This window comes from Hippocampus zosterae, chromosome 2 (genome assembly GCF_025434085.1).
Source record: "Hippocampus zosterae strain Florida chromosome 2, ASM2543408v3, whole genome shotgun sequence".
NCBI classification, from domain to species: Eukaryota; Metazoa; Chordata; class Actinopteri; order Syngnathiformes; family Syngnathidae; genus Hippocampus; species Hippocampus zosterae.
Genome location: NC_067452.1, coordinates 8,928,934 through 8,942,515, shown reverse-complemented (window position 1 = coordinate 8,942,515; position 13,582 = coordinate 8,928,934). Strand labels below are relative to the sequence as shown.

Genomic DNA, 13,582 nt, shown 5'->3' with positions numbered 1-13,582 from the left:
CTGAACCGCTGATGAAAGGAAACCGATTCTCTCTTCTTTCATCCATTACCGCTCCAAACAACACAGCGTTTGTAAGAATAAGATAAGAAAACCTTTCACAGTGGAGAAATTCCCAATTCACAGCAGCAAAGTTATGAAAGGAAGAAGTAGAAGAACAAAATATAGGAGCTGCCTTTAGCAGCTCCTCTCGTGGCGCCAGCTTGAAGTTAAAATAACCAAGTAATACAACACAATGTTGCACTGTATGTTGCACATAGAGCACATTTGACAATGAAGTTGTATTTGACTTGACTTGACAACACATAAGAAACAGACAGTCATGCAATCTTAACCACTTTTCTGCATCCTCTTTATAGATGAAGAGTTACAGATGAAAGAGGAGAGGATCAAAGCGTCCTCATAGCTGTAAAAATTGTATTATTGTTGATGTTCTATGTTACATTGTTTTACTTTCTGCGCATGTGAAAGTGTCATGTGAAAAGTGTGATATGTTAATAAAGATGTATGGTATTGTATTGCATTGTAGTATGAGGCCCCAACCTTAAGGGGTGCATACAAACGAGGTAGGTGGCGTATGATCAATAAAAGTCCGTCCGCACACATAGGGCATCAGCAACATACTGTAGTTGGCATCAACACACCCTTGGACGCCACTGAAAACATATATTTTTGTTTTCAGTTTAGCGCTGAAAATTAGAGCTGTCAGTTTAGCGCGTTTTTATTGGCATTAATTTAAATGAATTTTAACGCGGCACACGTCACAAGCGGATGTTACGTTGCTCTATAAATACACAAGAACAAATCAACAAGCGCGCTGCAGAAGTCCACGCCCATGTCTGTTTTGCCAGTCACAGCAGCAGGAGACACCGAAAACGGATACTTAAAGAGTTTATGAATAGAAAGTTTACTTTTAAAAAGTTGCCCGATTGCTCCACTGACAAGATCAAAGTTACCTGTTCTTCTCTCTCTGCGTATCATACAGGTATACGATGTATGCCACTGACGCGATTGTTACTTGTTTGGAACTATTTTGTGTGGAAGGTTACAGCGTTCCGTGTCCATATAAATAGAGCGGGTGGAGCTTCTCTGTGTTCGTCTGACAGTGACGGTACGCAGAGGCGGTGACATGACAAAGAAAGTTCAGTGGTAGCGACCTAGCGAAAATAAAACGTCTCCAGTGTTGTCATCGAACCAAGTGTAGTCATCCGAAATGAGGTAGACACAAAAACCGTAGAGAGACTTCCGTGCAAGAAGTACCAACATAATCAACATAGCCTGACTTTGTTAGGGGGAGTGACCCCTCCCCCTTTCAGAATGGTTTGCCCCAGGAGCACGGGGAAGTGCTTGCACTTGTTTGCACGGCCGGCAGTTTTGAAGACAGCGGCACATAACGAACACTGGTGTCCAGGGTCTCGTTATTCTCCAACAAACACAGAAACAGACTGCTGTGTTGAAAGCAAACTTGAGAAATACTAAGTATGCAACCATGGTTTAAATCCACTATAGGCTGAGTACTAGAGTACCTTAGGTGTGCACTTTATAATGTTATATTGCTCTGTTTTGATTTCATAAAAAAAGCTGTTAAAGCAGATGTTGTGTGACAAAAAAAAATTTCACTGTTGTTGATGGACAGTAATATTGTGTGAGAGATTATGTGTGAACAACTGCTCCAAGTGAAAAATGTTCATGTAAAATTGAAAATTGAAATTATTTCAGTAAATATTTGCATTTGGCACATAGAAAACTGATTCATGATTCCAAGTTGATGAGAGCATTAAAATGGGGAGAAATAGGACAAAAAATGTAAAAAGAAATTCAGAAACGATAAAAAATATGTGAGTAATCACGATTAATTTTTTTGTTCATTTGAGTTAATTATGTCAATTGCATTTTTAATTAGATTAAATATTTTAATCGTTTGACAGCTCTAGTTTTAATATGCCACGAGTGGATTTGATATCAAACAAAATGCGAAGTGCAGAAAAATCTTTGGAAAAGACAGTAGCGTGAGTTTGTCAAAGCCTTTCTGTGGAGGAAACTCGAGGGAAGTTTCAACTACAGTAGTACACTACTCTGTAGAGCAGAATCACAGACTTACACAAAATTCGGTTTTACAAATAATTCAGTGAGTGAATGAGTGAAATTTCTTGGAAAAAGTGATTTCATAAGCCAAAAATTCACTGAGCAGCTTTTTTCCCTAAGCGCATGCAAGTTTGTTTTCACAGTTAATTGTAATCTTCAACATCCTGTTTGCTTCAAATGAAAGACAGGTGTGCTTGAAGTCCCCCCCCCCCTTCCCAAAAAAAGAAAAAAAAGAGACCCTAGAGAACATCAACCACAGAATCACCAACAACACTTGCTTCCATCTTCAATTTAATTTTATTTTAAAAGGAAAATATACAATTCAATAAATATTGTGGCAACAACATCGGCAAGGTGATGTCAGCATTTGAGAAAACATGAAAAAGCACGCAGGCAGGACACAACATGAAACCAAAAATTTAGCTCACAGCACTGACATTAACTTGAGACATTTGAAAACTTAAGTCACGAGTACGTTATTACCTGTGTTTTTTTCCCCAGTTAAATTGCATGGCTTCAAAACTGGGCGTCAACCCGTTGACATGTTTTAACGTAGACCCTGATGACACAGATTAAAACATGTACCGCAGGGTGTCTTTTGGCGCAAATAAAAACTAAGATGCAAGAACAAATCTTAGTTGTGTTACCTTGACTAATAATAATATATTTTTTTTAATTTATAAGCGCCGTTCAAGACACCCAATAACCAAACTAAGATGCTAACAGCGCTGTACATTAAGGCAACATTAGCACTAGCTGCTCTCTTCTGGAGGTGGGAAGTCAACTCTTGATGACTTTATAGTAAGATCATCTTAATATACACCAGTGGCTAATATCACATGGAAAAGTGAAATCAATTGGCTAAGCTAGCAACCATGAGACACAGGCCTTCCAGAAAAGATGCCTCTTTGGTCAACTGTCGTCAAAGAGCCAGTTAATGCATTTCTACTGACCACAAACAACATTGCCAATGTTAATTGTTAGTATAGTAAAAAACAAGAACAACAACAAGAACACCTTCTTGATTGGGACTTATAGGCTAAATGGTATTTGTCTTTTACAAGGTTGGCTTGGCGAGGACTGACAACAGTCCACACACACCATGAATATATATACCACCCTCTCTTTTAAAAGAATCATTGCATATTTTACTGTAGCTTTACACAAGGCTTTATTTTTATATATTTGTTTTTGTTATGGAGGCAAACTTAATTTATGCATTTCCCAATTTGGCAGCTTTGAAATCCAACTAGTCGGCTGTCAAATAGGCAGCCAACAACACATAAAAAAACAAAAAAGTTTGGTGCAGGACTAACACATAACGAATGTTGTGATAAATATCTGCTTACAGAAAAGACTGGTGCACGGGGAATGGAAAGATGAATGGACCCTGTAGGCTGCACTATCCCCTCATCTTTGGCACATTGGGAGATTGCAGTTGCCACTCAGTTGCTCCTATATCCCGAGACTGAGGTACTTAAAAGTACTTAAAAGTGAGGAAATGTACTTCATAGTCTCAGTGAGTGGCTCTACTTTGTTAAATGTTTTTTGGGCAATACAGAGGTGTCAGACAGGGGCTGGATCCAACCCTGCAACATCATTCTATGTGGCCCACGATGGCAAATCATGCGCGACGACTTCATGTTTTGTTCAAATCGTCTTGAATTTTGACAGTACTGAAATATGAGATATTGTCAGCAATATATTTTTTGCTACCCATCCCTCTTTGAAAAATACATTGGAAAAATAATTGGGAAAAAAAATCTTAATCAAAAATAATTCACTGGCTTCTGATTTCTGATTTCAAAACTAGTTATCAATCAATGTGTTGTGCCTGTGTGATAATACAAGTCAGTCATACATTAATATGGGTTCACAGTCATACTGGACGACTTCATAACTATGAGAATTAGTTTGACCCCCCTGGGGTCATGTTGAATTGAGTAATAAAAATTGTTGGAACATTATATGATTTACAATTACAAACGATTTGGAAAACACGCCTCCTTGAGCATTTTCCACCGTGGCCATTTAAAACGAATATTAAATAAATTTGAAATTGCTCACTAATCGACTCTTCATTTTACCAAACATTCCTTCAACCACCCAACCCTAGTGGCGACATGAAATTTCCAGAACAACCCCATCATGGGAAAGTGACGCTGTTCTACACCGATGACTTCACATCAGACAACATATCGCAGATGGGACGAACAGTATCTTCATTGTGCCGGGCTGCTGCGAATTGACAGACAGCGGGTTGCTCTGAAGCCCACTTTTAGTTGCGACCCCACCCAAGAGTAGCCTCATCACGACATCACACCTTCTTCTGAGTGTTCCAATGACATCACTTTTCTAATTTAGCTCCTGTGGGCGTGGCCTGCATCCGCTTTGTTCTCCTGCAGGAAGCAGGAAGTAACCCACTTCCCGAGCAGGTAGCACGCTGACAGATAACTTCCTCGACACTCCGGGAGGGGGCCGTGCAGAGCCGGACGCGACTTTGACTTGTCATTGGTGCAGCGTGTTGCGGGAACTTGTACATGAATTGAATCTTATAATGCTCCTTTCCAGGCACAAAATGGGTCTTTCTCCCGCAGGAAAGAGGCGTTCCCCGTAGCTTCCTGCTTGCTCCATGCTCAGTCCCCCATCCTGTCAGTCTATTCCCCCTCAGTTTGACAGTCACATGACAGAGCAACTTCTGGCCTTGTCCTTGCGCAGGTCTGAGGCTACAGCTGCTAGGTCGGGTCTGCCAGGCATGTGTGAAATCCTCTTAGTGGCGCGGGCGGTCTTGCTGCGCTTGACATTTTTGCCATTTTTGTTGACGCAGGCCAGGGTGGCCATGTGGAAAATGTCCCGCACACTGTTCTCTGATTGCTGAGCCGAGCACTCGATGTAGGGCGCGGAGATCTGCTTGGCCATGCTGGAGCCCTGTGGAGGAGAGTGTATGGTCAATGATGGGATGGGGGAACAGTGTTGCTCTTCCAGATTAAAGGCAGGGCACAAAAACCTTGATTTGAAACTTTGGCGTACCTGGTCATATGACACGGGGGTCTGCCGGTGGTTCGAGAGCTCGACGAGTGTGTTCAGGTCAGTGCGTAGGTCTGACTTACAGCCAACCAACAGCATCTTAGTGTTGGGACAAAACTCCAGGATCTCCCCCTTCCACTGTGGGGAAATTGAAACAAAGTCTCAAATGAAGGACACGGAACTGATGCTGAAATATAAGAAACATCTGCTGATTCTTCTTGATTTTGAGGTACAAAGGTCAGGACTGCAACTTCCTCGTGCCACAAAGGCTTTGAACCCTGGAGTGGAGGGGCCAGGGGAGAGCGCTACAAATAATCTCAATGTTTCCTTCCTGCCAACAACGGACGCTTTGTGATGGATCTCTTAGGGCTTCAATCTGAGACGAAACAGTCAGGGGATCAAGCTCACCGGATATAAAAGGGTAATCGTATTGCACAATGACTCAACTGCAACACGCAGGTCACCTGACACTTGGACTACTTCTGGAGCAGACGCATTCTACAAGTTTGACAAAAGTTGTTACTAATCCTTTGCACGGGTGATAAAGAGGTGGAAGTAGCCTCGGGTCTTTTTCAAGTTTACTTTGGAAGGGTTTACAATCTCCTCTGCCTTCCGAGTCTGGTACACCTGATAAGGAAAAATTTAATGCAGAACAAATGTGATAATAAATAAAATAAATGTTCCAGTACACTGTGCCAAAAACTCCACCTCGTAACTTTTATTTGAACGGCAACGACAAACGGGGCGTTTTGGCGAGTATTGTGTGCATCAGGCCCATTGTGCTCGGGTGCGGGCCTGCGTTCCACAATGTCACTTGTGGCCAAATGTTGATCCAGGGGGCCGGTTCCACGAAAACATTTCCACCAAGCAGGCCAGTTCAGCTCGCCGAAGGACCGTAGAGGCAACAACAAACAGGGCGGAATTGGCGAGTATGGTGCAAAAGTCACAAAGTAATATGTTGTTATTTTGTGGAAAATCCCTTTGCCTTTTTTATGGAGTAGAGCTGTGTCTGGGGAAACAGACATTCCACCGGTGTGATGACTGATATTTATACACCGTAGCATGTGGAAATCAGCTTGAAAACCCACAATCAGCAGATAAAAAAGCCACAGCCACTCCACAGTTCCATATCACATTTGTGGATATGCGTCACCTCCTTTCAGCTACGTCAACCAAAATGTCACACGGCGCGCTGACAGCTTGAATGATTTTTGATCCGGAAAAAAAAAACACAACCAACAGCTGCATTGTAGACACACATAGAGGGGCTTAATGAAGAGATACTATATAGTCATCAAAGACAACTGACCTTCTTCAGAACGCTGTCGAGGGTTTCGGGGCGACTGATGTCAAAGCACAGGAGCACCGCGTCTGAGTCTGGATACGAGAGAGGCCTCACATTGTCATAGTATGGAGAACCTGAAAGAAAGAGAAATGAAGAGATGGATTAAACGCACGAATCGACCCTAGGTTCTCATGTCACACCCTCCTTCCAGGTGTGTAGAAAAATTGTTGTCATGTCGCCAAATGAGGCAAAGACCTTCGGTTACGACTGAAGGTATTTCAGGATCAGCCAATTATAGATTGAGCGTCAACAGGAAAGAAAAAGAAAATCAGCCAGCATCAGATATTTTTCACCAACAACGAATAGTGGAAAGTCTTCTTCACTTTAGGGAGGAACCCATTCCTGAGCTCCAAAAATAACAATGTACATACAAAGGAATGCACTTCAGTTGGTTGCATGACATAATCCATAGCAACGGAGAGAAAAACAAATAACGCATAAAATATGCTGACTACGGCAAAATCCTTCTCTGAGGGGGGGGGGGGGCAGCAGAGAAATCGAACCTCAGAGCTAGAAAACGACTCCCTCCTCAAATCGAAGCCATATGGGATGGAGACGCCCTTTCTACCCGACAGACATCGTGGTCAGGAACTGCTTTGGGGCTGGGGGGAGCAAGGTGAGGCAAGATCACATGACAAGTTATGGCCGACCACACACAAATGGCTGCCAAAAATCTGGGGAATTTTGTTATGGGGAATGGAAGTCTCCCCTGGGAGGTCCGTTTCCAAACACTGAACAGCCAGGAATGCGCGCGCGCGCACACACACACACACACACACAGACTCGCGCGCTCTCTTAATTCAAACACACTGGGTGGGGGCACCATTTCAACAACCCCCACTTCCTTTCAGGTGAAATAAAACAGTGACACGGCCTGATGGATACGTGAACCCAATTGCCCATCGGGAGAGTCGGCCTTGTCATCCATCATTTGTGGTTGTCACATAATCAATAATGTTTCACTTTAGACTTGGCAGTGATGAATAAGTACATAGATTGACTACCCCGTATTGTGTATCACATAACACGCCGCAGCTCGACCGTGCATATTAGCATAAACACTCTGAAATGCACAACATGGCCACGTGCTGGAGCGCAAAATGGGTCCACCTTTTCCCAAATGTCTTGATGATGGAAAATAGATGGAAATGCGTATTTTGAACCGGTCTGTCCAAACAGGGCACCGTAAAATCTGTCTGCAGAACTACTTTTTTTTTTTTTTTTAAACCAGAGTTAAATGCATGACGGACCGCTCGGTGGTATAGGAGGCAATCTTGGCAGCGTGTTAAAGAAGTGGATATGATATGATGGGGTGTTATGTTGGAGGGAATCAGGCCCATTGTGTTCCGTTTGCAGGCCTGCAGTTCCACAATATCACTTGCTGCCAAATGTTGATCCAGGGGGCCGGTTCCACGAAAACATTTCCACCAAGCTCGCCCGTTCAACTTGCCACAGTACAGCGTAGGAAAATTAACGGATCTGGTTGATGTTTTCGCCACAGGGTGTGTCAGCTATGTAAATGGAGTGAAATCATAGCAGTGGGACGCAGCGTAACCTGCCAGTGATGTCAACCGAGAAGAATGCAACACAGTCAATAAAAGCCAAAAATGGAGGGCATCCCGCATAGGGTTCTCATACGTTCTTCATGTGATGAATATCTCATTCCCTCAATTACCTTGTACGCTCCACGTGTGGGTCGTTGAAGCAAGACATCGACTCGAGGTTTCATCAGTTAAGCAAAAGCTCGAACTCTTAGCAGGGATTATCGTCCCTTTATGTCAAGGAGATCAACCGCAGGAATTTATTTTTTAACGGCTGTCTTGTTCAAACATATCACACTGTTTCAACATTTTCTTTTTCCCTCCATCATTCAGTTGCTGGAACCAATGAATGGAAATACAAGCAAAAGAAACGTGGACCCCAAAAAAAATGGTACTCACAGCAGCATGCACTCACACAGCCCCCCCCCCCCCCCCACACACACACACAGGTGACTGCTATGTAATTAGCTTCTGAGATTGTTCTAACAGAAACAGTAAATCTAAAAGTAAGATACATTCCTGGTGCTCTGATGCTACTTCGGAATACCGATATTCCATCCTGACAGACTATGAACTCCGTAGACAACAGTGGCTTGTTGAGACGGATAGATGTGCGATCTAACACAGGCACGCCGTCCTGGAGTTAGCCACAAAAGACGTAGGGAATGACCTACTGATTTCATGCATAGCTATCATAGCTGAGCTTAAGCGAAGGAGCGTAGAATGCGCGTGTGTGTGTGTGTGTGTGTGTGTGTGTGTGTGTGTGTGTGTGTGTGTGTGCGTATGTGCATGCGCACATGTGTGCATGCAGTGGTGTTGATCCACCTGTGGAAGGAGTAATAGGTACATACTGGACTTGAAGCCCACGGAGCTTATAGCACGGAGCCCAAGAAAATGTAAATGAATGATGACTTCAATGACACTCAGAAAAGCAAACACTAATGCGCTAAACAGAAAATCAAGAGAGGAAATCACAAAATAAATTCTATGGGGGACGGGGGTTGTGAACAAACAACAAAAGAACAAACAACTCCGAGACAGTCCAGTCTCCTACAAAAGGAAATATGTTACTAGCCAAGTCTTGTGTCGTTATGAATCAACACATTACGGAAGTCCGACAGAGCACGAAAGCAATGCATTCTCGCCATACGTACTCTTCACAAGCATTTGCTCTGGAGCTAATTTAACCCAGTTGCGTTCACACGTGCAAATTTACACCGGTGCTGCTTCGCAAACGAACATTTGCTGCGGAGCAAATTTTTAAACCACCTCCCTGAGGTGGATCAAATTTGGTCCGGTGTAAGCTGTTTTTCCAGGGCTACGCCGGATCTAATTTGCACGCGTGGACGCTCTACTGGGGCAGCTCCGGATCAAATCTTGCCGTGTGAACAGCCCTTTATTCGCTTAGGATTAGCTTTGAGCTAATGGCCGAGCGGGTTGATTCAAAAGGGGGCGTATACCCGTTTCCACAGCAACGGCAACGTTGGCCAGTATCATCCACTCAAAATGGCTCCTGGAGCCAACTGCAGCCCGAACGAGGAAATGAGCAGTGAAAAATCGATTGATGGATGCATTCATAAAGAAGCGAGAATATATATATATATATATTTTTTTTTTTTTTATCTGCGAGCCAGATGCAATCATCAAAAGAGCCATAAATGGCTCGCGAGCCATAGGTTCCCGACCCCTGGTATAGACTATAGAGTCCCCCTTTCGTACAAGTTCAATAAGCTGTACAGCCGTTTGCTGAGTGCCTTTTGTGAATATGAGGGTGATCGGTAGCTGGCCTATTTTTTATTAATCATTAACTATTTGTTTTCTTGCATGTTCTATATATGCGTGAGTAGCCAAGGTAGCTGAAAATTTGTTTTTTAAAAGTCAAATGTTGCTTACTGCTGCAACCCGCAGGCAATTCATGGGAACTGTCTTTCGGGATGAAAGCTGTTTTCCCAGCTGCATCTCTTTACTATCAAAATAAATAAGCACGACATTGGAACATGATGTGAGTTTGAAAAGTAACTTTAGTCTAATTACTAGAAAAAGTAATGCGTTAGATTAGTCGTTTCTAGAAAAGGCTTGGAGTTATTCATCTATTTTTCGAAACGCCTGAAGTTCATCGATACCCGCATCCAGGAAAAAACTGGAAAAATGTGGGAAAAGAAGACAAGATACACATCACAAGGGAACTTTGTTTTTTAGTTGTGACATAATCCGGCCCGCAACAAGGTGAGGCTGAGGGCACTGCCTTTCATTTTGTGCACTCTGGGATTTCCTGCCAATTGACTAATTCATCCGTGATTCCATTTGTCCGTGTAGGACGAGTGAACCGCGCCGCTTCAATTTCATCCCGCTAAGGATCCGGACCTGGGGACACAATCGGGTTCTTTGTCCAGCGGATGGCGAAACCTCTCGTCCGAGGAATGCCAGACACGCGGCTTTAATTCGAGCCCCGAAATGTGATCCCACGCAACAATGGCTGCCGACAGGGGAAGGGAGCACATTCCCAGGAATACTTGTTGCCATGTGGGAGGCTCATCTGAGTCCTACTTTGACCTGGTCTCAGACTGCAGGTATTCACTCACCGTTAAATAAAAGACTGCTCGCGAGAATGAAGACCAACAAGGGAGGATGGGCAAACGGAGGGCAGCGCAGACTGTCAGGGGTCTGCCTTGATGACCTGAATTAGTCCTATCTCACCTGCCATCATTAAACACACGCTGCTTATTAGTTTGCCCCTAGGGCACAACAAAGACCCCCCCCCCAGCCCCCTCCCCACCACCATATATGTGTGTGTCGGTGTTTTGTAAGCAGGGGGTGGGAGCTCAGAGATTGTGTTTGACTTCATTTATGTGTCCTGCCCTTTATCTCAGCATGCCGGCCTTTGTTTGAGAGCACACGAGGACGTGGCACATGATGGATCGATCGGGAGGCCAAGGCTCTGTCAGCAAGTGTCCGTGAGCGTAGGGTGGGGGTTGAAATTGAGGTGGGCTCCGAGTGCTATCTCACAACATCAAAGAAATCGCCTCGAAAGAGACAAACGGAGTTCTATGAAGGAGAGAGAGAAAAGAAAAATGTCTCTGGGCGACACGCCGCTAGAAAACGCGCTCTCTTTTCTTTGCCTTTCACAAATCACACAAACAGTGGGCGTGAAGGAATTCCAAATGTGAGCAATATTTGACAGATGTTTCTTCTCCTACTTCCCTTAAGGAAATAGGTCCGACCTATACGCCGCTCTTGCCTCTTCGAGAGGGATTTGCCTGTTGGCAGTCTTGTTTCTTTAAGGCGGACAAATAGTTTGAGGTCTAAAAAAAGTTGCTCAAACACCACTGAGGAATTCCAAACCTGAGAAGAGCAACAGCTGGCTGTCTGCTTGGTCCCACCCATCCGCATTTTCATCACCCGACTCGTCACTACTTCCTCACCCCCTATAACATATGTTGCATTTGCGCCTGATGCACTGACTTGACTGTTGCGCTTTTCACTGCTCAGACATTGATGAATGTGAGCGGGGTTGTTTCCACCCCCCCAAACACACACGTTGCCACAGCTCATTTGGCCCCTGATCGCAAAGTCTACAAAACAAGAGATTGAAGAAAGAAAAAAAAAATCGCGGAGGTAGTACATATGTTGCAAGACTTGACTTTTCTCAAAACTAGGCAGATTTCCAAAAGTCTGTTGTCCAGATGTCAAATGACTGCGGCGCATTTTTCTTTGCGTGCTATTTGATTTACCGGTCAGTCCAAATGATTCTTATCTACAAATTTAACAGAAAATGTTGCTTATGCTTGCTTTGTCAAGGCTACATGTTGGGACGTATCCGGAGAACACGCGCCAATCTATTTAGAGTGCTTAGAGTGAGGTCAGTTTCAGGAAAGATGCGCTTTTCAAGTCGCGCAAAACCACAGTCATGCATGACATCACAATACATGCGTTTAGCCGGCATCAAAGGACGAAAAGTCTTCTGCTTTTTCTCTGACGTTTTTCTTTCAAAAGAAGGAGCAGTCTCAACAAGGGCTGTAAAGAGTTGAACGTGGGAGGGGAACAATAGGCCCCACTCCCCAAAAGCAAGGGAAGCCCCAGTCCAAGCCTTAAAAAGAGCATCGCCATATGTGTAGTCATTTTTCATCCACACTAAAAGAAATAACTTCATCGTTTCGACGTCTTCTTGGAGAAATGTGTTTCTCAAAGCTTTCAACGTGTCTAAACACATTCATGAAACAGAGACGTGAACATGTTCTTACCTGAGGTGTCCCACAGGCTGAGTTCAATCCTCTGCGTGTCGATTTCAAAACTGGCCGTGTAGTTCTCAAACACAGTGGGGACATAACTCTGCCGGGACGCAAACACAACGCAATGTTAGCGCAAGACTCGCTGCATCCTCGCTGCATCCTCGCACGCGCCGCCACCGGTTCAACCCATGCACCGTACATCCGCGCACGCAAACACGGAAGGCATTGCCGTCGTCATCGCATCCAAAGTCTGCGCGTGCTGATGATGCACCTCACCCCCGTCAAGATGTTAAAAAGGTTCTCACCTCTGGGAAACAGTCCTTGGCGAACACGTGAAGCAGCGCGGTCTTCCCGCACTGGCTGTCTCCCACCACCACGATCTTGCACTTCACACTCGGACTAGGATCCATGGCGGATTTCACGGAGAGTTTCTGAGACGGACGTCTTTCCTTCATTGATTCCCGCCGGGGAGTGACGATGATTTGAAAACAAACAAAAGACAGTCCACGTTTTTGGTGCGTGCGGATGCTTGACACCGCCTCACTTGACGAACTCCCGGCGTTGTCTGCGCCTGCTCGAAGCCGGTGGGAACGTACCCGGCTCCCTCTTATAGGGCGCTGGAAACCAACGAAGGTAGGCGGCGCCCCCCCGCCCCCGCCCCCCTTCCCTCTCCCCTCCCTCGGGCCTCTTCGGTGAGCCTCTTCCGCACAGGCAACGCACAGGCAACGCACAGCTCGCTGCAGTGCTGTCTGCGCTATGGCACCCCCTCCTGGTTGTAAGTGTCAAAGTGTCAGCTTCCCCTAAAATATCAAAAAATAAGTGATCAAATATAGGTATGTACATACAATCGTGTGTAAATGTCATCGGCTAAATATGCGCTACAATGCGCTCAGCTTTTATTCCGAATCAGCGTCTTATTACTGGTTTACGACGCGACTCTCTTCTCATTCATTCCCACAGGTTGGCTGTGCTTTAAACTGTGTGGACGGACGCTGAGCGACTCTAGAGAGTTCAGAGCCGGTTGTCCCAATGCATTGAAATGAGGCGAGTCATTGGATAAATGCTGGTTTTGTCCCGCCCGCCGGACGCTCAGCGTCTCTGGGAGTCTACGGACAGTGGGCGTTTATGGGTTGGTCTGGACGCTGAGCTTTTCTGCATGACGATTGGATGATCTGTCTGAGGCCGAATCTCTTTTTGATTGACAGCAAAATGAGCCAATCACCGATCTTGTGGTATAGGCATCCGTGGAAGCATCTTTCAATTCTCATTCTGTTCTGAGTTCAACTGGAGACTTCTTCTAATCATCTTAGCGCCACTCTCCTTGCTAAAAACGACTAGCGACAGATTAATCTTTTATT

The 13,582-nt window shown here is 44.7% G+C and overlaps 1 protein-coding gene across 1 annotated transcript; it reads right to left on the bottom strand.

The window, feature by feature from the left end:
- Positions 1-2,360: 2,360 nt before the first annotated feature.
- On the bottom strand, positions 2,361-12,833 carry rnd3a (Rho family GTPase 3a). Its single transcript, XM_052053347.1, has 6 exons — positions 12,530-12,833; positions 12,237-12,324; positions 6,419-6,528; positions 5,113-5,247; positions 2,782-5,010; positions 2,361-2,734 (listed from the first exon to the last, which is right to left on the bottom strand). The coding sequence occupies exons 1-5, from the start codon at positions 12,677-12,679 to the stop codon at positions 4,762-4,764; spliced, it is 732 nt and encodes a 243-aa protein (XP_051909307.1). The 5' UTR covers positions 12,680-12,833; the 3' UTR covers positions 2,361-2,734; positions 2,782-4,761.
- Between the last annotated feature and the right edge of the window lie 749 nt (positions 12,834-13,582).

Excerpts from the sequence above, each read along its gene's own strand:
- rnd3a (XM_052053347.1), bottom strand. The coding sequence starts at position 12,679 with ATGAAGGAAAGACGTCCGTCTCAGAAACTCTCCGTGAAATCCGCCATG. Across the intron at positions 6,529-12,236 it reads CAGCCTGTGGGACACCTCAG|GTTCTCCATACTATGACAAT; the intron begins GTAAGAACATGT and ends TCTTTCTTTCAG. Across the intron at positions 5,248-6,418 it reads TCGACAGCGTTCTGAAGAAG|TGGAAGGGGGAGATCCTGGA; the intron begins GTCAGTTGTCTT and ends ATTTCCCCACAG.